A 27,315-nucleotide genomic window follows, 5' to 3' on the forward strand; every position below is an offset into this window, starting at 1 on the left:
ACACACGCACGCGTCAAAGCACGTACACGCCTACGCTAGCTTGCGTGCGCGCGGGCAATTACTTTCTAGGATAGTAGAGTATTTAGAATTATTTAGAATTAAGAAGTCCTTTAAAACTACACACGCACAAATATCTTCATATACGTTATATAAATAAATAGTATAAGTTGCCCCACAGACTGCACGACATATTTTTAGTCTGCATATTAAATGTACAATCTTGTGTTTTTTATATATTAAACGCGCTTGTACACGTATCAGTGATTCATATTCTAGTATTTATCATTTGACTCTTCATGGCAGCTGACCAAATTCAAATGTTTATCTGCTAAAAAAGATCATGTGGTTGAAAACATTAGGGAAAGGCGTGGTGTACTTCTCCTTTTTTGTCGGCATGCTGGTTTAGTACACTGCAGATTGTTCATTTGAATGTTTTGGTTTACCACCAACTTAGACAAGCATCTTACACAAAGTCCAAGCTGACGTTTATAGTCGTGTGAAATTTTTTTTAATCCCTTCCTGATTTCTTAGTAGTAAATTCAACAAAATCAGTGTTTGAATGATTAATATTTTATTAAGGAGTTAAAAAAAAGCTATCCACGTCCCTCTGTATATAAAATAAAATAAATAAATAAAAAATCATTCTCTAATTCCCTTGGCTAATGAGAGTCATTATCTACAAATGGAGAAAACTTGGAATAGTGGTGAAATGCAGGCCCTAGTTAAGATCGGTGACCACCCGTTGCTCATCAAAAGTAAAACAAGAGTCATCTCACCACATTTGGAGAGAGAAAAAGGACTGATGAGACAAAAGTTGAACTTTTTGGAAGGTTTGGATCATAAAAGAGATCATCATACCACCCCTTAAGCGTGGTGGTGGTAGTCTGAAGCTGCTTTGCTGCTTCGGGACCTGAATTACTTGCTGTAAGTGATGGAACAATAAATTCTCTCCCTAACAGAAAAGACTGAGGAAAAGTGTTTGCCCATCGGTTCATGTTATGAAGCTCAAGCGCAGTTGGAATTCGCAGGGGAACAATGATCTGAAAGACACCAGTCAGTCCACCTCTGAATAGCTCAATAAATATTAATATACTGAATATTATATAAATAATTATTCTTCTTGGAATTATTGTTAAGAGAAATAATAGATTCCTTTTGGCAGCTGATATATAACCACGCCATCCAGCCGACACTATTTTAAACCAGCAGGGGGAGCTAGTGCCCAAGGGAAAAAATCCCAATAAGTTAAATCTTTCAAGTCAGCAGATTCGTGACGGTAATAACGTTTTTAAAAAGTCCAACACTAAAAAATATACAAAAATTAAATTTTATCAGAGCTGCATACAAATGTGTTATCAGTAGTGACCCAGAGTTGAAATATAAAAAAATATAAAAATAACCCCCGAGCTTCTGCGCCGCGAATCTGCTTCTGCTGTCACACGCAGTCAGCTGACTGCGAGCTCGACGATAAACAGGAAGGCTACAGGAAATACCGTTATTACATTCATCCAGACGCAGGTAATTTTGAGTTTTAGAAAGGTTTCATGTTCATCACATGATATTGAAAAAATAATACTGTGGCCGTCTTGTCAGATTTGTGTTTTGTTATTTTTATTCTGTTTATTTATTTATTTATTTTTAGATATGTGGTACTTTAAGTTGTTAGCCGCACTGCTAGCCAACGTTGAGATTCACGTTAACAAACTGAGCAGCTGTTTAGCAGGGATTAAGTTACAAATATTTACGGCCTTTGTTGAAGCTTGTGAATACCGTGTTTTTGTGCGCAAACATCGGTTGTGTCACAGATTTGATGCGACAGTGTAAAAGTGGCGCAGCACCGGAGGCTTGAATTCATTCATGGTTTTCTGCTATCTTGTTTTGTTTTTTCAGCTGTGACCATGAAGAAGAACAAAGCCAAGGCAAGCAGCAATACTGAGAAGGAGTTTGTGTTCGAGTTCAGGGCAGGTAAACACAACTGTGTCCTTAAAGTGCCCCTGCAGCTTCCTGTGCAGGAGAACATCAGTGACCTTCACGGACGCCTGATGCTGCTGCACAAAATACCCTGCTACTTAGAAAGTGGTGAGATTGTTATTCTTTCCCCTTCCCTGAGTGTAACCACGGCCCTAACTGTAACATAAGACAGCTAGAAGCTGCACTAAAGCATTCGATTACAGGAGCTTGTTACATTTCTTGTACAAAGCTACAGAGTTGCACTTTCCACTTTGCTTGCACAGACCTGAAAGACTTTCTTTTTTTAAATATCTACTTTGTGTCCTTTGTTGCTCTAGAACTGAAAAACTCACTTTCCAGTTTCGTTGAGAAGGAGACGATTCTGGATTATGACAGAGAGGCAGAGCTGGCACTGCAAAGACTCACGACAGGAGACGTAGATGTAAACAAGCTCACCAGTGCATGGACCAGGTCTTACGTGGAGGTAATAACGCATTTCATTGTGTTTTTATCGTGTTAAACACAGCACTGTCTGAACTAGGGCCTGGGTTCGAATCCATCAGCCACCCGGGGCCTTTCTGTGTGTTTGCTTGGAGCCCAAAGTCCAAAGACGTGCACGTCAGGAAAAGTAGGTGTGAATGTGAGTGTGGAGTGGGTGTCTGTCTCTGTGCGTCCACCCTGTGATGAACTGGTGACCTGTCCAGACGCCTGGTACCACACAGCAGGAATTCGCTGTATCCATGCACCTTAACGGTGAACCCTGAGTTTTCAGAATTAAGGAGGTCATAACACCCACTCCTTACCAGTGGGGCAACGCTTGAAAACCTAACATGCTCTGGAGCAGGTTGTGCTATAGATTAGAGATCAGCAGGTACACGATCACCTCTTACTGACTAATCGGTTCTCCAGAAATTTCTGAAAGATCCCTTTGGATGGAGAGTGGGAGTGTCTTAAAGTTTTTGCCTTTCTCTGATTGGCATCAGTAAGAATCATAGATTCTTAGATGTAACTTCCTTGATTAATTCTTTTAAATATGAATGTTATATTTAGTCTGTATTATGTGTTTAACCTTTTCATAGTTTTCTAATGTTATAGTTTTATCTTCCTTAGCAAACTTGAATATGTTTGTAATCGATCAGATGCTGTCAGTGTCGCCCTTTCTGTGTTAATGCAATCGTAGCTAGGTTGATAAATCCTTGGTTAACTTATTGAGTAGATAACCCGCTTTATGTGACCGCTTAGCCTGATTGCTGATGTTAGACTAACTGAAACAAGATAACTGAAAGATCCTTTGGATATGCTGAAGTACAGCCCCCAGCATGCACCCCTCCGCTTACTCTGTGACAGCCAAGATATTTTGGATAAGTGGTTAAGAGAATGGATAGTTCAGAGGTCAACCTTTCTGAAAATCACCTTTCAAATATAAACCATAGGTGGCTCTTCTAGGAGGCTGAGGCTGGATTAAAAGTTTTACTGCCTTAGTTGTTTGTACAACCTTACAGCAAGTTTCTGTTTCTAATGTTATCTATTTTAGGCTGCAGGATGTATAATTTTAATGAAAAACATTTAACTTCACACACGATATTTTATTAACAGTTACAAATCATTTGTTTTAAAGTAAAGTCTTGTTTGGTGCCTAACTATAACTAACCATAACTAAGGCTACGTTCACACTGCAGGCGAAAGCGCATCAAATCCGACTTTTCTGACCCTCTGCGACCATCATGGTGTGACAGTGTGAACGGCACAAATCCGATATTTTCAAAGCCGATCTGGGTCACTTTGGTATGTGGTGCTGAATCCGATACATATCTGATGTTTCAGAAAGCGACTGCTGTTTGATGGTCACGTCGCATTAAATCTGTCTTTTACGTCACCGACACAAGACAGACGCCATTATCAGCGCTGGAGAAGACATTGCGAACGCTTCCTGACCATCCCGTGTAGATGTCAGTGAAACTGTTGGGAAGACGATGTTGGAGAAACGTGAACATTTTATTTGTTCTGTATAATCTGCACGGTGGCACGGTGGTTAGCATTGTTGCCGCACAGCAAGAAGGTCCTGAGTTCAATTCCACCATCAGGCCGGGGTCTTTCTGTGTGGAGTTTGCATGTTCTCCCCGTGTTTGCGTGGGTTCCCTCCGGGTACTCCGGCTTCCTCCCACCGTCCAAAGACATGCAGCTTGTGGGGATAGGTTAATTGGATAATCCAAATTGTCACTAAGTGTGAATGTGAGTATGAATGGTTGTCTGTCCTTGTGTGTTAGCCCTGTGACAGACTGGCGACCTGTCCAGGGTGTACCCCGCCTCTCGCCCTACGACAGCTGGGATTGGCTCCAGCGCCCCCCGCGACCCTGAAAAGAAAAGCGGAAGTGAATGGATGGATGGATGTATAATCTGCAGAGTCTGACAGAAATCTGCAGCTAGAAGCAGCGCTCCTCTAACACAGCAATCAGGATCATTATTAGGCCAAATGTAAATAACACAATAACTTTATAACTTAAAGCAAAAGTGGGAAACGTAGAGTACGAAACAAGTCTTTATATTAAGGCCATCAGTCAAACAATGCTGTTGCTCTGGGTCTAAACAGAGCGTCGTGTGTGACGTCTTCTTTTGCGCACGCGGCCGCTCTGAGCGTTCACACTGGAGCGCGTTTGCTGTCGCATTTTATTTGTCGTGTGAACAAGCAGACAAAAAAATCGGATTTGATCAGAAAATCGGAGTTGAGCATTAAGACCTGCAGAGTGAACGTAGCCTAAGTTACAGAAAACATCTTCCATAAGCGTCGCTATTGTTATATAACACTGTGTGTTTAAACTGTAACTTCAAAATGCCATGTGGCCGTTAGAATAAGGACTCGTGCTGCGACTGTCTCATTCAGTGACACAGGAAACAGATTAGATTCAATACAGAAATTTGTAAAACTGTGTGGACAAATGTTTCTGTTAAAAATATCTGTTAATATTATGGACGGTGCTTTTTAAGCTTGGCAGGTATTCCAAAAATACATTTCATGCGCTGGCTGCCTAACAGACCCTGATAAATACAGCTCCATGTTTCTGCAGCAGCACAGCAGCGTCCTTGAACACTCTCACTAACTTTGGAGCGGTCATGGATCATTAAAGTCATTTAAACAGAACTGGAGCAGTAATTGATTATTCATGAGTTCTGGACCCCTCGAAGAAAACCCCAAACAAACAAACAAAAAAAATCTCATTACATGAGCCCTCACGCTGTGTTTAATGTCTCTCGCAAGCATTTTACTTGGTTACTTTGATGCATTTCCCACCAGAGATGGGATATATTCACATGCCCGAGAATTGAGTCATTACTTTTGTGCTGTGGATAAATACAAACAAACACAATTGTGAGAAGCAGACTTTGTGGTTTCCTAATGAAATTGTGTATGGTGTGTTCACCGAGACATTTATTTAAACCCAAATGCCTCGCTTCATGTTTAAGGAAGGCCGCTGAGATCAGCTCCCGCTGCACTCGCACATTTAGCAGTTTGCCTGCAGTCCCGCTTGCACGGAGTTTGTTGCCTAAACATTCTCGAGCCTGTGTAAATGAGGGGTGTTCACACTGAAGAGTGCTGTTATTTTGCATTTACTGGGTCAACTGGCCTCGTATGTTTTGCAGGTCATAACACAGAAACTGCGACTCTGTATTTTGCCTTCTTTGTTTGGCTACTTGTGCTGAAAATACGCTGCTTGCTTACTGTTCTTGTTCACAGTCTGATCATGGTTACGCACTGTACCTCCACCCTTCTTTAACTGCTTACAACTGTCGTTTCACAAGAAGATGTTTTGCTTCCTGCCGTCACTGTTGCAGACGACGCTGGAACATGCGCGGCCTGAAGAGCCCAGCTGGGATGAGGACTTTGCCAATGTGTACCATGAACTGATCCACTCCCCCGCCTCAGATACGCTGCTCAACCTGGAGCACAACTACTTTGTTAGCATCTCTGAGCTCATCAGTGAGAGAGACATGGAGATTAAGAAGCTTCAGGAGAGGTTGGTGTTAGGCAGCATTTGATTGGGATCTTTGGATTTCCTGAACATGTTTTTCTGTCTCATTTCTAAATATTTATTGCCAACAGTTTTGCCTTTAGTTTGTTAGCCAATGTTAGTTCTCAGCCCTCCCCTCTTACACAACTATTATCAAATAGATCATCATCTCAAATTTCTTCCATGGACTAAAATTAGGTCAGATCTTTTTTCCCTTTAAGCAACCACACTTAAGATGATTTAATATCTGTTTCCTACCACAGAGATAATTTTTATCATGTTTTATGAATGTTTATGTACTTTCCCAACAATCTGTTAAAAATCAATAAATACTTTCCTGTTTTGCAGGCAAGCGGCAGAAATGGACAAAGTCATGCATGAGCTGGGAAACACACTGAGTGACCAGGATGTGAACGCAGTAGCTTCTCAACACTTTGATGCACAACAGGTGAAAGGAAGCCGAGGTGCTCGGTAGTTTGTCTCAGTGTTAATAGAAGTGTTGGTTAAAAAAAGATGATTTCACCTGTGACGTTTCAGGAGATACAGGTGGTTTGTTTTTCAAGTAAGCTTTTTGTTTAAAGCCCTGAGTGTTTGACATTGTCATCGATGAACAGGTACTCGAAAACAAGTGGGCAAGCGAGCTTAAACAAGTGACGGGCATTCAGAAGCATGAATACCAAGACTGGGTGGTCAAACTGCACCAGGACCTGCAGAAATCCAACAACAGCAGCAAAATAAAGTGAGTTCTTCTCTGTGTATCTGTGTGTGCACACTGCAGTGCAGCCTGTCTTTGTGTTTGTTCTTTGATATATGAAACCTCACTTTCTGCTCGCATTTACCCGAGCTAGCCTTTTCAGGTGTGTGACAATACTCTCATGGATTTCGAGGTACAACAAAATCATGGCTCAAGAGTTGGGAGTTTGCCTTGTAATCGGAAGGTTGCCGGTTCGAGCCCCGGCTTGGGCAGTCTCGGTCGTGTTCACCCGTTGCCTACTGGTGGTGGTCAGAGGGCCCGGTGGCGCCAGTGTCCGGCAGCCTCGCCTCTGTCAGTGCGCCCCAGGGTGGCTGTGGCTACGATGTAGCTGCCATCACCAGTGTGTGAATGACTGGGTGTGTAAAGCGCTATACAAATACAGGCCATTTACCAAAAACAGTCGATTCGAGATGATAAACACCAGAGTCAGCTGCTGAGTCTTACTCTTTCCTTTAAAGGAGAAACCCTGCAGTGAGTGCAGCATCATTATCTGATATGTGCTGTGATAATAACACTGGTTAAACAGGCTGATTTCCTGGGTTTAATGCTGGTTTATGAAATTTTACACCGGACACTGGTGAGAATAGTTAATGCAATGCACGTGTCACTCGTGGGTCTGTTTCCAGACTACATTTCTTAAACTTGATAAACAAGGCTAAGGTGTGCGTTTACCTGCCACGGCAGAAGTAACTTTAAGCAGATCCTGGGATCAAACTCTTCACTTTACTAACCTGTATAACCCACACCCACTCGCCCACTAAACCTCAGCTGCAACTAAAGCTCAAGCTTTTTATAACCGTCGGTTCCATAAAATGATTTCCTTGAATCCACAGACGTGCTAAGGGTTGGTTTCTCGTCCCTCTCAATTTTCCAGCGAGGAGATTAAGGTGCAGCCCAGCCAGCTGTCAGAAGCCGCAGATTCGGGTGCCAGGATGTTCGAGGAACAGCCTCAGCTGGAGGAGAGTTTCACCATACACTTAGGTACTTCACATGCTTCCCCAGTATTTGTGCGCAGATCAGGGATCTCTGTTACAGTTAACACAATAAAAATTTGCAGGAGCGCAGCTAAAGACGATGCACAACCTGCGACTGGTCCGAGCAGATGTGCTGGATTTCTGCAAACACCGACGACACGGCAGCAGCGGCGCCAAGCTGCGGCGGCTGCAGACGGCTCTTTCGCTGTACTCCTTCTCACTGTGCGGTCTGGTGCTCCTGGTCGATAACAGGGTCAACTCCTACAGTGGCATCAAGAGAGGTCAGGAAGCACGCGGTGTATAATGTAGCTACATATATGTATGCTGATTCCTGCTTCTACCTGCAAAGAGTGGTTTTTGGCTGTAACGTGGATATTTTGTTTCTGTTTACCTTCTCTTTTCTTTTACTGGGAGAAGCCAAACTTTAAGTGTTTTATTCACTTACTGTGGGTTTCATTTAACTTTAAGTTTGAACTTGAGGCTAAGCAGTCATTTGGTTCCACTGTGTTTGAGTTCATCTGGGGCCTGCTCTATGTCAACCCACAGACTTTGCAACTGTGGCAAAGGAGTGCACAGACTTCCACTTCCCCTGCCTAGAAGAGCAGCTGGAGGAGGTGCAGCAGGTGGTGCTGTACGCCAGAGCCCAGCGGAGCAGCAAGCACAAAGACCAGCCTGGTGAGACATTTCGCTCAGCCTGGAGGTCCCGAAATCTTGGGGAATAAATGTGATTATTCTTGATGCTATGGTTGGTGTTTTATAGTTTCAGCCATTCTTCAGGAAAACAAGATGTTTATCTCCTGTTTTAATAGCATAATATAACATATGAGTAAAATTCAAGCCTTTCTCAAACAAACAATAAAATAAAAGTTATAGGAGGCAAGTAAACGCGTATACTTGCCTGTACGAGTCTGGCTTTTACACGAAGCTCACACTGAAAGGCTCCTCGTGGAGCTGGGACATTTCAGTGTTATGCTAGCTGTATGAGAGCGGGATTAAGCTGTCAGGAAATAGAAGATGTTGATTTTATCACAGCATAAGTGATTTACTGAGTAGAGGTGTACACATACAGGCCCACTGGCTTCCAAGCCTGTCACAGATCCACTGCTAACACTTTTTGTCCCTTTGACATAGTGTGATGAGCATTGTTCCTGCTGATTTGTGCTTTATTCTGCAATCCTGTATCCTTACAGAGACTCAAAAGAACGGCGGTGATGATAAGAGCAAAAATGTTGAAAGAAATTCCTCGAATATCTTACCAGGTATTAAGAAAACAGTTTGTGATTATCCAGCAGATAATTTCTAGAGCATCATTTTATATTTTAACTCTGTCGGCGACATCTCTTCCTAAAGGTGAGTTCTATATCACGCGGCACTCCAACCTGTCGGAGGTCCACGCCGTCTTCCATCTGTGTGTGGATGACAACGTCCGATCAGGGAACATCACTGCCCGGGACCCAGCCATCATGGGCTTGAGAAACATCCTCAAGGTGTGCTGCACTCACGACATCACCACCGTTACCATCCCTCTGCTGCTCGTCCACGACATGTCCGAGGTAAGAAGACGCTGTCAATGCTTGCATGAGTGCAGCTGCAAGAATAAACGCTTGTAAACTGCATATTGTAATATAATAATCTTAGTGGAGCAAATGACTGCAAGGTTATTGGACCAGCAGACGTCCAGGTATTGTGCCTTCACAGAATCTGCTTTTTCCCCATAAACTGCACGAGTACACAAACTGATCAGATTTCTCCAAATAGAGAAAGGATCAGGAAGTACAGTAAATGGTTGAGCCGGACAGATCCATTGTTGGGTTATTAGACGTTTCAGGGTTGCCGTGGATGTTTGATGGTTGCGTTTGGGCATTCCTGTTAGATCAACCTGAGTGTTTGTACTTGTATTATTACACTGTAATAAACTCTTCAAACTGTCATACCTGTGATTGAACGTTAATGATTCAGTTGTATTAAAAAGTAGAGAATTGAAACTTTAGTGATTAATGGTGCTGAGAAACGTTTTCAAAGCGGCCGATGTTGATGGGAGGCGTTTGAGTTCAGCCGGCTGGGGCTGAAACGTTCGTTATTCGATGACTCTGGTCTTGGATTCGTGCTTTATTGCCTTCTTTCTTTTCTTGTGTTACCTGTTTGAAGCTCTACTGTCAGCTATTTGATACAGGTGGGGGGGAAGCAATAGGGGTTTTGAGTAATCAGGATCGGTTCCCAGAAAAACTGCTATGAGTGCATTGTTACTCAGTGATGTTGTAACAGGGTACGTCACAAACTGTGAGGTTCGTCTGTGGTCTTGCACTTGCGTCAAACCCCAAAACCTGATGGCTGTGCAACTTTCCCGACTGTCAGCACCCAGACTGACTTTAAGCTTGTGCTTATTCCTGTACGGTAACGTCTGACTCGTTGGACACGAACTGTAGATTCAGACTACAACTTTATTTGGGTCACCAATCGTACAGAGCACATACGCACAGCGACAGTCAGTGCTCACATGTTTGGGTCAATAACAGAAAAAGCCTCGACGTGAAGCGAGCGGACACTTCTAGTATTTTCCTGTGAAACTTCGTGTATTTAGTCTGTTACATTTGTTTCTTTGTTTTTAATCACATCACATGTCCTTTGTTGGTTATTTAACTGAGTAATGTTACCAATAATAACATAATCAGTTCAACAAGCCTCTTTATAGATGCCTAATTTTTCTTCTGCTGCCTAATCAACAGTCTTTAGATTCATAAAACGAAAGTTTTGGAGCCTCGAGAAGCAGAGGATACTTAATTGAAGGCTTCTCATTTCAAAACTTTCCATCTGCCAGCTTCTTTTTCAGGCATTTCCCTTTTGAGCACAGACGTTTGCCTGTTTGTACAAGTCTATTGTAGTGTTACAACAACTGGTTTAGTTTGTCTACATGAACTACAGACCACAGTCCAAATCCAGCACGGCTGTTGCTCTTGTTCTTATTTTGGTTTTTCTTTTTCCTTTGAAGTTTGAGGAAAGAGGTTCACATAATAAATGCTCAGTGTCACTATAATATATGGTTAAAGGTTTGTGCAGATAAAACTGAAAACTGGGTTCATTTGGAGCCGCTTTGCAGACGTTGACTGTTTCACGACTGCTGTGTTCATTTTCCTGGCTGTAAGAAAGACTTTTGTTCTTGCCTCAAACTGTTTGGCAAACGCCACAGTCGCCTTCAGTGCTCCTGTTTACGCTTCAGTCCTACCAAAAAGCTGAATGAATATTCAGAAATCCCTCACTAAAGCCTGTGCAGCTTATCCAAATACAAAACGTACAAGTAAACAAGAGTGTGCGTTGTGGCAAAGACTCTCTGTTACACTCCTTGCGGTGAGAACAGGTAGTTTGCAAGATGAGATCACTGTGCACAAACTGCAGCGGAGTACACTCAAAGCTGAAAGGAAATAGAAGTGTTTGATTTAGCACAAAGAACATTTTGACAACATCAGTTTAGACATAGCTGCCTAATAAGAAGCTTTGGATTTGACACACAGACGCATCATATAACAGGTTCTCTCTGCTCTGTAGTGTGTAGGACGGCATTCAGCTCTGTGTGGAGTAATATTGTGGAAACAGTATCTGTGTACTTTAACCCGTAACATCATTCACCACCAACTCGTTTGCTTTTCTTTCTCTTATCATGTTTGAACTGTAGCACAGATAGAAGTAATACGAGAACGTTAAAAATGTTACAAATTTGAAAGAAATGAGAGAAAAAGTCTTTTGAAACATTGTTTCACATTACAAAAACTGATCACATTATTTTTCCTGTTTGGTCTGTGGAGCTCGTACGCTGCAGGTGATGGTGGTGCTACATGAAGTCTTTGAAACGAAGTCGTACGTCAGTCTGAGTTCACCGCCGTGTGTCTCATTTCACACCAACCTTCTCTGTTCATTGCAGGAGATGACCATACCGTGGTGTCTTAAAAGGGCGGAGCTCGTATTCAAATGTGTCAAAGGTAACATGTTGGTCATTTGGTGGGTTTTTTCTTGTTTGTTCAACCGTCTGTCAAACATAAATATACAGAATCCTTAATACTGTGTTACTTTATTATGTATTAATACACAATAATTGCACTTAACATTGCATGCAGCAATGTAAGAATGAATGGTCATATTCATGCTAAATTTTCTTTGCAGGTTTTATGATGGAAATGGCCTCGTGGGACGGCGGTGTATCACGCACAGTCCAGTTTCTAGTGCCAAAGGTGAGATCAGTTATTCAGGCTTCAAAACGTGTACCTGTGGATACACTGCTGTTCTCTGAGTGTCTGCCTTCCGGCAATGCTTCATGCTTCTTCTAAAGAATTGTATACTTAAGGCCTCGCACGTACATAATGTAACAAAAGGCACACCTGGCCTTGCAGTGCATGTCTCCGAGTGCACACTACGAAGAGTTGACTGCTTGAAAAGCGTGCCATAAATCATAGATTACAGAGCTTTAGGATATTTTAGCTCCATATTTGCACTGCTGTGATAAAAGAAAGCTCAGAGACTCAATCACATAAATGTGTGATAAGCAATGGGATTAGTGTGCAGCTTGCCAACACTGAGGTGTAATCACTTTCACTTTGTTGGAAATCCAGGTCTTATGTTAATTTGTTATAAAGGAAAGGGAAAAAGATTCGGGGTTAACTTTGAAGCGAGGTTTTCTGTTATATTTAGATTTAAGCTTGCCGTGCAGGATGAATCACGGCCGTTACTATTTGCGAAGCTATACGTGCAGAGTTTTTGCGGTTTGTCAGGAAGGCGGTGGATCCTATAGAATGAGCTCCCGCTGACAGGATAAGATGATAAAACGAGTGGCATCAAAGGACTCTGACTGTACCGGCTTCCTGTCAGCTACATGCTCAGACACCATTCAAAATAGCAGCTACTGAAACGACATTGTTGTCTGCAACTCAAAGAAATACTGTGTCTAAATATAAGCCGTGTGTTTGCGGGACTGCTTCTGCTTTAGGATTACTTAACATTCTTACTTGACGGGTGGCAGTGCTTAGAGTGTGTCCCCTGTTCCAGTCACAGCTGCTGAGCTCACTTCATTTCAGGACGCCACAGAGGCTGTTAATACTTGACTGGACGCCAAGAATTCAGCTGTACTTTTGTTTTTTGAGGACTTTAAACAGCATCTTTCCATTATCACAGCGCAGGGAGAGAAGATGTTTCCGTGCAAACCGCCCACTAACCCTGGTCACCCCTCTGTGTGTCTCTTTGTACTGACAGACCATCTCAGAGGAAATGTTCTACCAGTTGAGCAACATGCTGCCGCAGATCTTCCGCGTCTCCTCCACCCTTACTCTCACCTCCAAGCACTGATTGGTTGCACCTCAGGTCATTCGGGCAAATGAAGACAAGTAAAGTCTTGGGTTTTTGTGTTGTTTTTATTAAACTAGGATGAATATAGAGACTTTGTGACATAACTTCCATTTGTTTAAAAACCATTAAGTTATGGTGGCATTCAGTGCAAAAGAATTGATGAACTATCCTATTATTGCACCTTCCAAAGCTACTCACTCTGACTGGAAGAGGACTGGATTCACTGGCACGCTAAAACAGCTGCTGCAGTTATCATTTAGTCTCCAGGGTGTGGTTCTGGTGACAGCGTTTTATTACATTAGCTGCCAGCACTGCAGACACTTTCCTTTAAAGCTGCAACTTTGTTCACATTCAGCTGCTTGAAGTCGGTAAAAATGAGACAACCAAATGTGTAAAGTGGGCTGAACGGTAAAAAACTTGTGACTCTTCATGTTGTCATATCTTTACTTTTTTCTTTTTACAGTATGTTGATTATTGCAGGAAAAAATCACCAATCTGGGCTCAAACTTGAATGCTAGTTTTGCTGTTGACATATTTAATTCTTAAAGAATTTCTTGTGGTGACAGACGATCTTACAGTTCAGCCATCGAGTGAGATTTAGCAGCATGATGTCGTGGTGCTGTGGCTTCAGTGACATGGACTTGGCTCTTTTAGTCCTAATGACAAATTGCATTGCTGCTCATATGAGCGGTGTGCTTGTGATTTTGTACTGCATTGCAGACAGTTGAGGCGACTGCCGCTAACTCTCTGTGGGAGTGTGAATGTGTACGGTCCCCCTCCCCCCTCACCTGCGTAACAGTAGATGGCACTGTTCCTAAAGACAAAAATGTGAAAAAGAGTAACTGTACTTGAACGCTTTGCTTATCGGAGGAAACGTTTTGCCTATTGAAATTCATCTCAATCTATTCTAAGTGAGGGGAACGGCACTGAAAGTACGGCTCGGTTGTATTTTATGTTAAACAGATGTGCACTCTGTATATTTACTTTATCTGTGTACATTTTTTTATGTTTTAATAAAGTAACACTCTACACTGATGTGGTGTATTCCTCATAAGCCTCTGACAGACTTCAGCACTGGAGGATTAGTTTTTCTGTGCCCCCACCCGTCTGCCAGAACTGATGCACTTCTAGTGAGTTCGTCTCCAGGCTGTATTTACTCTTGATTGGTTATCCACGGGGACCTAATCTCCCTAAAGTTAATAATCCATGTCATTCATTGGAATTACATTCCTTCACGTCTAATGGTTGGCCTACGAGCCATTTCAGACAGATAATCAATTTAGTTTCTCACAAAGTTTGCCACTGCGGCATTCAGTGGTGGCATTAGGCTGATTAAAAGAGTTGACAGTGTAGCAATCAGCTGTGCCCAGAGAGAGTTATGAGATTTTTGAATGGCGCCGTGTTGAAACTTGCAACTGTTTTTATCATGCAGCCAGGCTGAGAAGCCACAAAGCTGTAAGAATATGTGTTGCAAAGTGTTCAGCATTCTCAGGATTGGTCTTGGAGGCTTTGATTGTGCACAAGCTTAAAATGCATAAAAATTTACACACACAAGCAAGTGTGTGTGTGTGTGTGTGTGTGTGTGTATAGAGTCCAGGCACAGAAATGAGAGGACTGCTGAAAGTACTTTTGCATACATTCAGTAAGCAAATAAAATGTATTTTTAAATGAGCTTTCAAATACAACGTTGCCCAAATTGCTGTACAAAGTGTGTGTACAGTCACAAACATGTAATTATTATTTGATGCGATAACAATCAGAAATATTATTTCACACTGGTATTACCGGTGATTGGTAATGGATGATGTAATATACAATCCTCTGCAAAAGTAAAAAGTCAAGTAAAGGTGTAATTTACATAAATATCACTTACTGTACTATACCCTTTATCTTACGGTCAATTCTTGCTGCACAGCAATAAGCACCACGTGTCATACTGCGTATGTGACAGAATTTGAATTTAAAGGGTAAGTCAGCTGTTACACGCAGCTTCTCGGCTTCTCCACAGTTGGTTGGAAATGGCAAAGTTAAATACAATTTATATACAGAAATGTTAATGATATGAAAACGCTAACAGATAAATCCTGAACATGAAAACGAGCAAACCCGAGAGCGCCAGTAGAAAAATCATACGTCACAGGTGCTGCTACCGGAAGATGCTTTTTTTTTGCTTAAAAAAATAAAAACGTGAATATCTCTTGTGAAACGCTTTAAAAATAACAGCAAAGAATGTATTTGTTATTTTAGGTCTTTGATTAAATAAAATTAACGAAATCTTCTTTTTGTGTGGCGTTTTTGTTTTATAAATTGTCATTAACGTGTTATTCTAGTTTTTGCTACATTTATTTCGAAGGTCCAAACCGGAAGTTACCGCTGTCGCTGCCACTGGCTCGACGGAGGTTGTCACAGCTGGGTAGTTGGCTCGCTACAAGTTAAGCAACAGGGGCTGTCGGGAGCGAGCAAGTTGCTGCATGGATTTCTCGGAGCTCCGCGGAACTTACGGTTAAGTTTGCACCCAAACGAGTTGTTAGCGCGATTCTGTCTGTGTTCAGTAAGGCGTTCGTGTGTGATACACATCTATCACGTGTCGGCTGCTCTATGTGCTGAAACGTATTCTTTGTATGTGGCTGCCTTGCAACGTTGTTCACCGCGTCGAAACGGCAGACAGCGGCTTTAAAATTTGACCCAAGCGTCCCCGAGTCGTACCACGCCGGACACCGTGATACAGCTGACCTGGAAACGGAGGTAGGTGTGAGGCGGTGTGTGCTCGAGCCTGCGGCTAAAAGGTGTGCGGTTATCCAGGGTTCAGCAGCGTGGTGCTGTCTGGAAGTTTTTTCCACTCTGCGTCGCAGACCGCCGCTTTGCCACCGGGCTCCCTGGACACCGATGCCGTGCCAAGTGCCGTGGTGGCAGTAACTTTACTCTCTCCCCGGCCGACACAACGCTGCGTGTCTACACCAAAACCTTCGCCGTAAGCGTTTGGCGCTGCGTTGACGAGACCCCGCTGCTTTGACACATGGATGGATGGGGGAGGAGGCGTTTGCGGACACCGCCGTGTGGAAAGTTACGAAGTATTCCAGCTGGATGTGGCATTGGCTGGTAACGTTCAAAAGAATGACTCCTGGGCTTTGGTTTTGTTCTCGTTACTCCTTTTTTAATGTCGCGTGTGTGTGCGCGCGCTACAGAGTGAGGTCATGGACCGTAAAGGCCCTCTAAAAGCTGCCCTATCATATTAAGACAAGTCTTGTATGGACAAGTGTTCTGGGCCTGAAACAGATGGGATTTTCCACAGTGCGGCCATCAGCTTGTTGATGGTGACTCTCAGGAACTAAACGTGTGTGCTTTGATTTATCAGCTGTTAAGGCTGAAAGCCTCACGAGCTTTCCTCTTTAGTTTCCTGTTTTTCAGCCATCATTGGATTTTGATTCCTCGACTTTTTTTTTGTTTGAACAATGTTATCACACTTTTACAGCCCGCTAATAGTAATTTCTTTATCTAAGGAATGTAGCACCAGGAAATTAAGCAACGCTTTATACCAAGTAAACTTCTTTGGTGCTGAAAGTTTCCACTCATGTTTTTGGGAGGTTGTGAGTCTGGTTTCTTGGAGAAAATTCAAGGTTCAGAATCCACATGAGGAGGGCAGAGGATCAGAAGGTTAAAGCGCTCTAACCCATGACCGTGACTCTGCCGTCACACAAAGACCTCTTTCCGCGCGTTAGGTGTGGTAGTCACTCCGCCTTGGACACTGGACTCTTCTCTTTCATCCTGTCACACGTCATTTCTGTTTCTTTGCTTTTAAAACGGCATCAAATTAAACTGCGGCCACGTGTGCGCAGCTTATTGCCACATAAGGGTTGTGAAATAGTAGCGGTAAATTCTTACTGCTGCACTGACATCACCCAGAAGTTTGTCTGCTAACGATCAGTGGCAGGCTGTCGTCACGGTTGACCGGCTGGTCTCAGAGCAGTTATATTCTTAGTACTTGCAACTTTCTTATTTATTTGTTGCCCCCAGGAAAGCTTTGCTCATCTGCTCCACCGTGATAGAAACGCTTCTCCATGCCACGACCAGCTGGCTGTTCTCTAACTGCGCCCTGACAGTCTGATATCCCCCCAAAGCCAAGCGCAAGATAATCGCCCACCGTCGAGGACACCAAGCTACTTAGGCAGACTGAAGGCTTTGCAGTTCTAATCGCTCGTAGGCTGTTTAGCTCCGGCTTGGTGTGCTTTCTGTTCTTCCTGTGTGTACCTGGCTTTTCAGCTCTTGCATATGCTTTCAAAGACGAGTGCTGGATTATGTGGTGGGTGTGATACATATATTTATTTCCTACCTTTTTTCTGATGGTTTGAGTCTGAAAAGCATTTGCTCGAAGGCGTTTTGTTTCCCTTAAGCTCTGTGTCCTCTTCAAAGCATCGTGTGCTGCCAGCAGTCACAGGTACAGTCTGAAATCGTCCCTCACATCCGAGGAGACGCTCTGGGAAAGCGTTGTTATGTGGATGTGTTTGCTTACAGCGCCTGAAGCTCTGTGTGTTTGTATCCCAAACTGTTTTTCGATCGTTTCCAGTTCTTGCTTTGTCTCAGTTTTGTCCATTATAAAGAGGAAAATACAAACCTTTTGATTTTGCAGGAAGTTGGTTGAAACCTTCATCTAAGTTGGGACTAATAGCCTGGGGGGGGGTTCACGTCACGTCACTGAAGCCGCACTGACAGGATCCATGCTGGCGCTCCTATTTGTCTTATTTTCTTTGTCTCTGCATGAATTTGTGTATTGTGTAGTTGTCTTCACACTCATACCACTTACACCTCGTACATTTACTGCTAAGTCCCTTAAGTACTAATCATTGTAAAAACAGTGAGCTCATTTGTTGAAACAGGAGGGGGCAGAGAAGTGGTAATGGCAAAAGAAAGTTGATGGGGAGGGAGGGGGAAGTGTGAGATTTTTTCCCCCCTCTTTCATTTGGTATGTGTTTCTCTGGAGTACAACAACCACCAATCAAAAGCGAAGCAACACCTGCTCCTAGACTGTGAAAATCGCACAAGTGCTGGAATGCACATCGTCAGGCCCCCGTAACCACTAACAGCAGGGAAAAGGCTGAATATTAAGGAACCTGTCTGATTCCTGCATCTCTCACTGACAGGAAGCAGAGGAGCTCAGAAGTGTTTCCCAGCTCTCTGCAGGCACCAGGGTCAAAGTCCAAACTGCTTCCCTGTAATGGTGCTCCCCAGCGAGCCGGGCCAGAAAGAAAGACCGCATACAGACTACCTTAATGGGCCCGAGTTACAGAAAAGACGGCGGCTTTCCCTCCAGCTAGGAATGTCACCTTTGTGACATGGTTATCATTCAGCCCGTTCACTGTTTCACATTACTGCCGCTTCCTTGGGATGTTGCTGGGAACGTTTTTGCAGCACGTTTGTTTTATCGTCCTCTTCTAAGGATCCGAGTCCTCTCGTGACCTCACTCGGGAGTGTAGCCGGATTGACTTGATTTGAGAAGGTGAAGACATATTTAATTCAAGCATCTAGGTTATCGATGCTCTTTTAATATCTTGTCTGATTAAAGGAAGGAGTATTCCCTGTCTTCTCTCCGGGCTGGCATGGAATCGCTCCATGCCGGAGTGTGTGGGTGCACTGGCACTGGTTCAGTTCTCTAGTGGCTTGCTTGGCCAAATGCTTTTCTCTTTAATCCTAATTTGCTGCTCAGTATTTTTGTCATTCAGATTCACTGTGAAATATGCCAACTGTATGGCTTTTTTTAGTGAATTATGGAAACCTAATTGTGGCTCTCGCTTCGTATATGGCAGGCAAAGCACAATTCTCCTGATGCCTCCCTTTCCTGAGATGTTGTGAAACATTAGATAAAATTTAAGCCCTTTTTTTGTCCTCTCATAATGTCATTATATTGACTGCTGGACAGTTTTTGTGCCTCCTGTGATTTTTCACCACAAACTGCCTGTCATGTCTGAGCTGTTTCTGTTACTCCAGTCCCCTCTCAGGCCTCTGTGTTAATCTGATGGGGCCATCTCATTTCTGGGACACTGGTCCTATTTCCCAGTGGGAGTCTTAGTGAGATTTCCTTTTTGTCTCGGATCCTGTTGATTGATAGGAATGATCATTATGTTAAAGTAATGTTACTCATCCTTTGTCAGCTGAACAGGAAACACAACAACGTAGTGCTAACCACCCTTTAACCTTTGTGCGTGCATGTTTGTGGACGGAACATTTTCATGTAATATTAATGTAAAAGTCTTGCATTGTGTGTCTGCATGTCAAAACTAGGTTTCATGTTCCTGCTTGCAGATGTGAAATTAAGTCTTGTTAGGAAATGAAGGAATTCTGTGCACTGACTCTCTGGAGTTTTAACTCGAGCCTGTAATGTGAGGTTATGAATTTGTGTTGCATGTTGGAAGTTCCAGCTTCGTTCTATCGCGTTGAACTTTACGTCGGCCTGTAGTGGTATCTGTACCTGGGTGTGAGGTTAGCTGAGGTGCGACACCGTGGGTTGCAGCTGTACAGATGAGTTAAGACCAGTGTGTGCACAGTCGTGATCCCCCTCATTAAACACAAATCGGTGCACTTGGAAGCTTGACGAATATTTTTATTATTTTTTCCTTTGCTAATCTACTAAATGAGTCATCGCTTGTATTGTCAGAGTCAGGTAGTAATGGGAGTTGGGAGCATGAGTGCACTAATCAGACAAAAGGACTCAGACATGAAAGCCTGCTTCAAATCTTCTGCCATTAAGGTTAAAAAAATCCCTGGTTCCTGTCCGAGGAATCGTAGTACGTCTGCACGACGCTGCTTTAAACGGCTTCATGTTATATCACATGTTGAAATGCACGTTTGTGCTCAGCTGTAGATTCTTTCACCTTCTGCATTTATCATTTAAACTGTTCACTGAGCTGGTGGTCGTTTGTCTGAACACAACTCTCTATAATTATATCACAAAGGTGCCAAGTCTAATAAATAAATCCTGTAGTGATGTAAATGGGCTGGTTCTTATATAGTGCTTTTCTACTCTGTTGAGCACTCAAAGGGCTTTACACAACGTGTACATTCAGCCAAGCACTTTTTTCTACTCTTATTAAAGTGCTTCCTAACTAACATCCACACTCCGATAGATGCAACATGGGGCTAGTATCTGCAGACTGGAGCAGACTGGGATCGAACCACCAACCTTCCTGTTAGTAGCTCAGGTGGTAGACCTGCCACCCTGTGTCATGTGAGTCGGAGAGAAACCACGGTTTAATGAAAGGTCTTCACTGAGGAGTCCACGAATGTCTTCACGTGGCAGTACCATTAAGAAAAGGATTCCCCAACTCGTTGGTGCAATTGACCTCGGCCCCAATGAAACTACCTGAACCCCCCAACACACTCGGTCCAGGTGAATGTCACTGATATTGACACCCACCCGGTCTGTTTGCCATTTCTTTCTAACGCCTCCTCTGCCAGCTTAATTTCATTTTCTGACTTGACTTAGTTCTGCCCACGTGGGTCAGGCGTGAGCGAGGCTGCGTGGCATTGAAGGCAAAACAGCCTCAGGTCTGGCTCTCATGAAATAGGCGAACAAACGCTTAACAATCACTGTTCATGATTCCCATTAACAAGAATCACAGCTATGACAGTTTATGGCTGCTGAACCGCAGACACAATCTAAATCGGACCCTGGAGCAGGGATAACACAGCCTCCTTAGACATTTTTCCCATGGTGATAAGGGCTTGGCCAGATGTTCGTGATACTTACTCGCACTCTGCAAAGCAGGAGCCCCGGCGAGTGTGTGTGTGATGGCGGGTCTATATGGAGCACGTCTAGTAAGGCGTTTAGTGTGCCAAATTATGAATGAGCCTGCTGCCTCCTGATAATTTCTGACTTAAACTTCCAGGAAACTCCGTTCCACAGAGACACTGAAAGGCTTCCTACTTGATTTTGTCCATGTTTGAAGTTGGGCCCTGTGAACGGGGAAAACGGCGTATTATAAGACCACCACAGTGTTCTCTTTCATGTAGCGAGCTGAAGGGGATGCTATTGAGTGTTCGAGGGAGACCTTTGATATGTGAGATGCTCTGTGCCTTATGAAAAGAGCCAGCTTATGATTTGAGTCAGCGTGCATGTGAGTGCTTTGATGCCTGTTTTCTCGCCACACCAGTGTTTTTGTCAGAAACGTCCACCCTTGTTGATGCACAATGTCCTGTTTGTGAGCTCGTTTCATAACGAGCGTCCCGACTGAACTTTGGAGGGCACGATTAGAAGGAAGGAAGGAAAGATTTCGCCTGATTGCATGTTTCTTTTGTTAGCAGGGATATTTTTCTTGTCGAGTCGACGCCGGACATTTCTTTTTCTTTTTTCCTCCCCAGAATATATGAAGTCGCCTCTCGCTCTTTAGTCATCGTTTAAGGTTTGGAAAGTAAATAGCAATGCTATAAAAGCCTGCCTTTTGTGTAATTATGTTTTTATGCTGCTCTTTTATGTTTGCACAGAAAAGGCTATGTGATTACAGTTTTACGGCACAGTGCTTCCTGACTACGGCTCCATGTTTATTAAAAATGATTTAAACACTGTGTGTGTGCACAGCATTAATCGTATGTGGAGAGTGATGGTTTGTCTGTGGCTGCAGAGCTGCAGAGACGAGGGACTTTGCCCTTCTCATCTATCTTTACCATCTGGTTTGTGCAGCATTTGACTGAGGCGTTAATCATTACACCCTGGGGCCACTGCTGCTCCTACAACAGCTGGAAAAGGGAGATGGACCTGTTGGTGTCCATCTGTCCTTTTGTCTGTCAGTCCTCGGTGGACTGCTGCATTAACTGTATCCCCGCAGCTGTAGGTTCATGACCTTGGCGTTCCTCGCAAAACTACCACAAAGTTTTTGAAAAAGCTGGAAGGAGCTTCCTGGTGCTCTGTCTCTCAGCCCACGACTTCCTGCAAGTCCGTCGCCGACTCCATCCCAGCATTTAAGTATCTGGACTTTCCCTTTTTTTGTTGACTGTTAAAAAAAAATTGCACACTACAGAAGCAGTTAATGCTTCCTTCCTTCTGCATCCTGTGCTTGCGTGCATCTTTAGCCACTAAAACAAGAAATGCATCTGTAATGGTTCAAAGCAACATATAAGTAAGAGTTATTGTCCAATAGCTGGACTTTAGATACTAGTCATTGTAAAAAGTACAACCTGGAAGACTGCTTCACGTGCTGTACGTGTTCAAGAACAAAAGTAAATGAATGCAAAGATGACACTTTGTTTTTAAGGAAAGATGGTGAAGGGTATAATTTCCCTAACACCACTGTTGCTACACTTTTGCACTGGCGTGCTTTAAGTACTCTTTTTGCAGCCTGGTTGAAATTCCTCTCTTGAATTTAGACTCGTGTGAAGCCTCTCCATCCAAACGCTGCTGTGTTTCTGTCCTTTTACAAAACTAAGCCTAACTATGAATGATCTCTGTCGCTCTCACCAGTACTGTGTCCCATTCTCTGCTCTAACTTTGTGCCCACAGTAAGGCATGTCCTCAGATGAACTGATAAGTAGCACAATAAATAACAAAGCAATAATCCTCATCCTTGGACGTACTTCCTTCCAAGCTCACAGCACATCCCAGAGCAGTGACCAGCTGCAGACGGTGGATTTAGTTCGACCCTGGGACGAGAGAATCGAGGCAGCTGAATGACATCGAGAGCGGCCGCAGCAGCCGCTTGACCAGACTGCCCTTAAGTAAACAGGGAGAGGGACGGACTGGATCCAGCTGGTTAGCGCCGACTGATTCTGATTGCAAATCGATTTTGATGTAAGAAAAAACGTAATTGCAGAATATGAACTGAACTCTGGATGTGATCTTCCTGCTCGTTTCAGTCGTGCAGTTTGTGGCGGTCTCAGGGTCGTTTTCGATGCATTTTTCTATGGATGAATCGCCACTTTATTAAATACAGTGTATAAAGTTCAGATCTGTTTGGCTCCATCGCTACTCTGCTGCTTTTCTGTTCTGTCTGTTCACACAGTAAGCAAAGTCTTTACCACTGCTGTTTTTGGCTGTTACTTATTTAAAAACTTTTTAATTGTTACACACTCGCTCTGATTTCTTTGAAATTAAATCCATGTTTAAAAGAGCATCATTAAATCTTTCAGTTTTCCTTCTTGCATGAAAATGTGTCTTTTTTTTCTTTTTTAACTCGAAAAAACCTGAAAAATAAATTTTTGCCTCTCATGTCATGAAATTCTCCAGCACGGAAACCTTTTTCCTTTGGGTGTCACGTCTCTTCTCAGATGCAGGAACTGACATGAGTAATTGTTCTTTTGCGATATGCGATTGGCCTTTTAATGGTATCCAACATTATAATGTAAATGTTGCCATACGTGGCAGCTGGGACATTCTGTGGAAATGAAACACTGGTGGGAGCTTTGAGAAACGACACAGATCTGGACCAGCTATGCTGTCTTAGCTTTGGCGATGTTAGCCGTCTAGTGTTCTTAGATGGGAGCAGTGCTTATCCTGAAGACTCTACACGTTAAAAGCTACCGCGCATTTATGGACGCTCTGTGGTTAAACATCAGCATCGCGTCTTTACTTAAAGGTTAATTTGCTGTGCGACCACACAGTGACTGATCGATCCCTCCCATCCTTCATGCGATGTATAATGTGGGTGACATTTAGGCTTTGTTGGGTACCTGCTGCTACACGCCAAGAGCGGTGGCCCTCCAGATCTATTTCTGAAACAATGTTTTGGGCGCCGTGTGTCATAGCCCATTATGGCCACTTTGGGTTTGACTGGCACAGGAGGAAGCTGGGTTTGTGGAAAAGGCTACTGTGGAATTAAATCTTTCTCGGTCAGCTCGGAGCGCTCGTGCATTTTTAGCCAAAGCTGCAGATAGATGTAAAAAACTTTTGTTAGCGATTCGAGCAGAACAGCAAAGGCAGGGAAAAAACCGTTAGAGATATGCAAAGTTTGCTTTATCTTGTGGAGCGATAAATTCATTTGTTTAAAGAAAAAAGTGTCCGGTATGTTTGGACCTGGGTTGGAAGCCTTTCTCCCTCTCTGTGTTTTGCAGCATTTTCTCTGGTGTTTTTCATTCCCGGTTAATTATTACACCACTTGGATGGTGTGCTTTCAGCCCATGCGTGTTTGCACTTTGGGTGGGTAATTGCAGAGTAATGATGGTCTACGTTTAGCAGCTATTTTAAAGAAAGGACACTGTTGGTGTGCATTGTGAGGAGTTCTAAATATATCTGAACCAAGAGGACAAAATATTTTGTTTAAGTCGGGACAGAAGCTGAGTAAGTGAGGCCAGGCCTCTTTCCAAAATGGGATTTTCAGAATTGTCTTAATTCCAGGGACGCCGGTCCTGTTGCAGAGGGAAGTGCTGCCAGCAGCCATTCTCCTGCACTCTGCTCTATTGATCAGGCTCTGCGCTCCAAAAATGGAGATTCCTTAAAGTCGCTTGGAGTCTAATGACATTACTGTTTTAAAAGCTTTTCTGTGGAGGGCTGGTCTTGGCTTGCAGGCGTTTGGTACAGACATGGCAACTGGCCGGGTGGTCGCCTGATCATGTGTTTCCCTGAAAATGTGCACTTTGTGTGTGTTTGTCTACTCAAATAGGCTTTTGCTGAGCTGGTGAAGCAAGAAATATTAACGAAATCCACAGACAAGTAGTCATGCAGGGGTATGAGCTCAGCTAAGACTGGGCTGGTTGAAAGGTGGTAATAAGAGAGGGCGGGAGAGCTGCCCCCTGACCTGGTAGGCGGCTGAACATGATACTGGGTCAGGGGGTATAATACTCAACTTTTAGGGAGTGGTTAGACGGTGAGAGAGAAGAGCTGGGGGAGTGGCTTCATTGTGGGGCTGTTAGATGATATCAATTCATTCTTTGTTTCCTAAATGCCTCTTTTGCTGTGCGTCTCTGTTAACACTACATCTCAGGTTTTAGTTTTTGTCTGAGAAGCAGTTTGGGGACAAACCCAAGCAGACAAAGACCAGCAAGATTCCTCAAGTGCTTTGGGATTTTCCAAATTCCCACCTTATAGACTGAGACACGGAAAAGTGGAAGGGTGGGAGAGATGCAAAGGAGGTGGGCTAAATAAGAGCGGCGGGAACAGGAGACATGGGAAGAGGCAGGATAAATAAGTCCCACTCTTGCTAGAAGCAGGTGGTTGGAAGCATCAGTACAGATGAGCTTTGAGTCACAAGTGTTGATCAGACAAAGCCTGCAAATAGCTTTTAAAATAGGTTAGATGATGAATTTTCAGCAATACAGATGGACCTTTTTAGGTTCTTCTCCTTTCACTGGTGAGTATAATTTTGCCTAATTGCTACTCTTTTGGCTCATCGTGCTATTTTGCTATTGCTGCCCTTTTTCGTGCATTGTTACCTGGCCTTTCCCGGCCAGGTGGCAGCGAACACATCTTTGGGGCTTCTAGTGAGTAATATTGGTGCTTTCACCTCTGAATGACAGCTGGATTTGTAGATGCTGTTAATAGCCTGGCTGAATGTGCTGTGTCCATGTTAGTCTGTGAAGTGAAACTGTAGCTACTGTTTGGCTAATGGTAGCTCTGCTGCACTGTAACTGAAGTTATGCTGTTGACTGAAGGTCTCGGTGACCTTTTATGATTTTTGAAGAACATTCTTTTATTAAAATATATATTATGTGCAGCAAAGGGCGCAGTTACTTAAATGTCAAACGTTTCAAAAGTGCGTATCCTTTGAAGTTACTTCTGAACAACAGGATCTTTGCCCTCATGTAAAATTAAGAAGAAAGAGATTTGACTTGCTACATGAAACTTTGTGGATCTGCAGACGATGCAGCTGAAGTCAGTTTGGTTCCTGTTTGTTTTCACTTTGACTTGTTGGTATGAAGGATGCCGTTGTTCAGCGGGAGGTGTTTTGCACTCAGGAATCTTCTTCTGTCAGTGACGCTGGAACTCAACATATCAAGTTTGTGGGGTGTTTTTTGTTTTGTGTAACCACAGGCAGCCGTGGTGCCATCTATAAATGTCATCCCTCCAACACCTTTTGCACTCATGTAGCCACATGTCATCCCACTCCCACTTCTCTTCTTCACTGTGGGAATTCTCCAGTCACTGGGATTTTCCTGGTTAAGTTCAGACGGAACACGGCAGACCCCATCTGATCTGTGTCATCACACTTCCAGTTCTTCAGCAAACTGTAATCTGGACGTTTTCTGCATGCGGGTTTAATGTTACACAATCATGTATTTTCACAGAAACTGGTTCTCACTGATGACCTCTGTGCCAAATCCGAGGACGTCGCTTGTCTGTTTTTTCAGAGTTAAACTGTCTGTGTTGACATCTTTAGGAAGATGGCTGGCTCTGACTAATGGCGCTACAGCTTGTTCTATAACTGATAACTAGTGATCACTGCTGCAAAGGTTTCCACTCATTTTTAAGCAGATGAGCATTGTGTCTGTAACCTTCTCCATCTTTAACGTTTGCTTTCTTTTGTTGGTTTTTCTTGAGGTACGTTTCAAAAAGTGACAAAGCTCTTGTTTTCAGTGGCCATTTTACCACGATATTCAGCTAATACACAGGTGCATTTCTATTTTATGTTTTCATCCATAATTACAGGCTTTCCATTTTGACTTTTAAATTTACATTTACATTTGTCAATTAAAAAAATCAAATATTTGCATGTAGGTTAAAAAAGTGTTCATACATGACATTAAAATTGTAATTAAACTTTAAACCAAGTGGTAAACACTGGGCACTAATGCAGCGATGCAGTGGAAAAGCTGGAATAAAGTGCGGATGTAAAAATCAAGATGTTTGGAAATAATCTCTTTGTTTACATGATGCATCGCGGTCGAACGGGAAAAACCCAAATCTGCTAATTACCTGTTAATGAAACCTAATTACAGCATGACAACAGTATTAACTGAATGTAAACACGCCTGATCAAGATTAAATGACAACACACTAGCGTTTGGATAGACTCTGGTCTGACTCCGGTCAGAAAAGCTTTTCTGACTGTTATGGCTTTGAGAGGAGACGTTATCAGCCTCAGGAGGCGTCACAGCTGGACGCTCACGCACTTCTTTGTTTGGCTGTTTCTGTGAGCCGCTGAGATAACGGTCACCTCCCCGAAGCATAGCTGGTCTCCTCCTCTGGACACAGGCACAGCCTTCACCCCCAGCGTCTGACTGACACACACACACACACACACACACACACCAAGCGAACATGGCAGGAATGCAGGCTAGGTTAGGCTGCCATGGTCAGAATCAGAAAGGGTTTTATTGCCAAATGTTGAGCGGGTTTACAACATTAGGAAATTGCTGCGGTGCTTCAGTGCAAACATACTGT

General features: G+C 43.3%; 2 protein-coding genes across 6 annotated transcripts in view; both read left to right on the forward strand.

The window, feature by feature from the left end:
- The first annotated feature begins 1,439 nt into the window (after nucleotides 1–1,439).
- On the forward strand, nucleotides 1,440–14,051 carry ferry3 (FERRY endosomal RAB5 effector complex subunit 3). 3 transcript variants are annotated; one of them, XM_013911287.1, is made up of 14 exons: nucleotides 1,440–1,518; nucleotides 1,891–2,079; nucleotides 2,289–2,434; nucleotides 5,749–5,963; nucleotides 6,306–6,405; nucleotides 6,572–6,696; nucleotides 7,586–7,692; nucleotides 7,769–7,966; nucleotides 8,232–8,360; nucleotides 8,876–8,944; nucleotides 9,036–9,238; nucleotides 11,602–11,659; nucleotides 11,841–11,908; nucleotides 12,924–14,051. In XM_013911287.1, exons 2-14 carry the CDS (start codon nucleotides 1,899–1,901, stop codon nucleotides 13,014–13,016), a joined length of 1,692 nt encoding a protein of 563 aa, XP_013766741.1. In that variant the 5' UTR covers nucleotides 1,440–1,518; nucleotides 1,891–1,898; the 3' UTR covers nucleotides 13,017–14,051. The 3 variants fall into 3 exon arrangements, with proteins under 3 accessions (XP_013766741.1, XP_013766742.1, XP_005734794.1); XM_013911288.1 differs by having other exon boundaries at nucleotides 5,752–5,963; XM_005734737.1 differs by having other exon boundaries at nucleotides 5,782–5,963.
- Nucleotides 14,052–15,399: 1,348 nt separating this feature from the next.
- The window catches only part of LOC102208990 (solute carrier family 45 member 3), a 43,827-nt gene continuing 31,911 nt past the window's right edge, over nucleotides 15,400–27,315 (forward strand). For 2 of the 3 annotated variants that reach the window (XR_311777.1, XM_005734738.1), the window contains exon 1: nucleotides 15,400–15,518. The gene's annotated coding sequence lies outside the window, so the exon portion shown is untranslated. Of the gene's footprint in view, nucleotides 15,762–27,315 lie in introns of all 3 variants that reach the window. The other variant, XM_005734739.2, reaches the window with a different exon arrangement.

The sequence above is a fragment of the Pundamilia nyererei genome, unplaced genomic scaffold, assembly GCF_000239375.1.
Source record: "Pundamilia nyererei isolate P.nyererei 1_Seehausen unplaced genomic scaffold, PunNye1.0 scaffold00060, whole genome shotgun sequence".
In the NCBI taxonomy this organism is placed as follows: Eukaryota; Metazoa; Chordata; class Actinopteri; order Cichliformes; family Cichlidae; genus Pundamilia; species Pundamilia nyererei.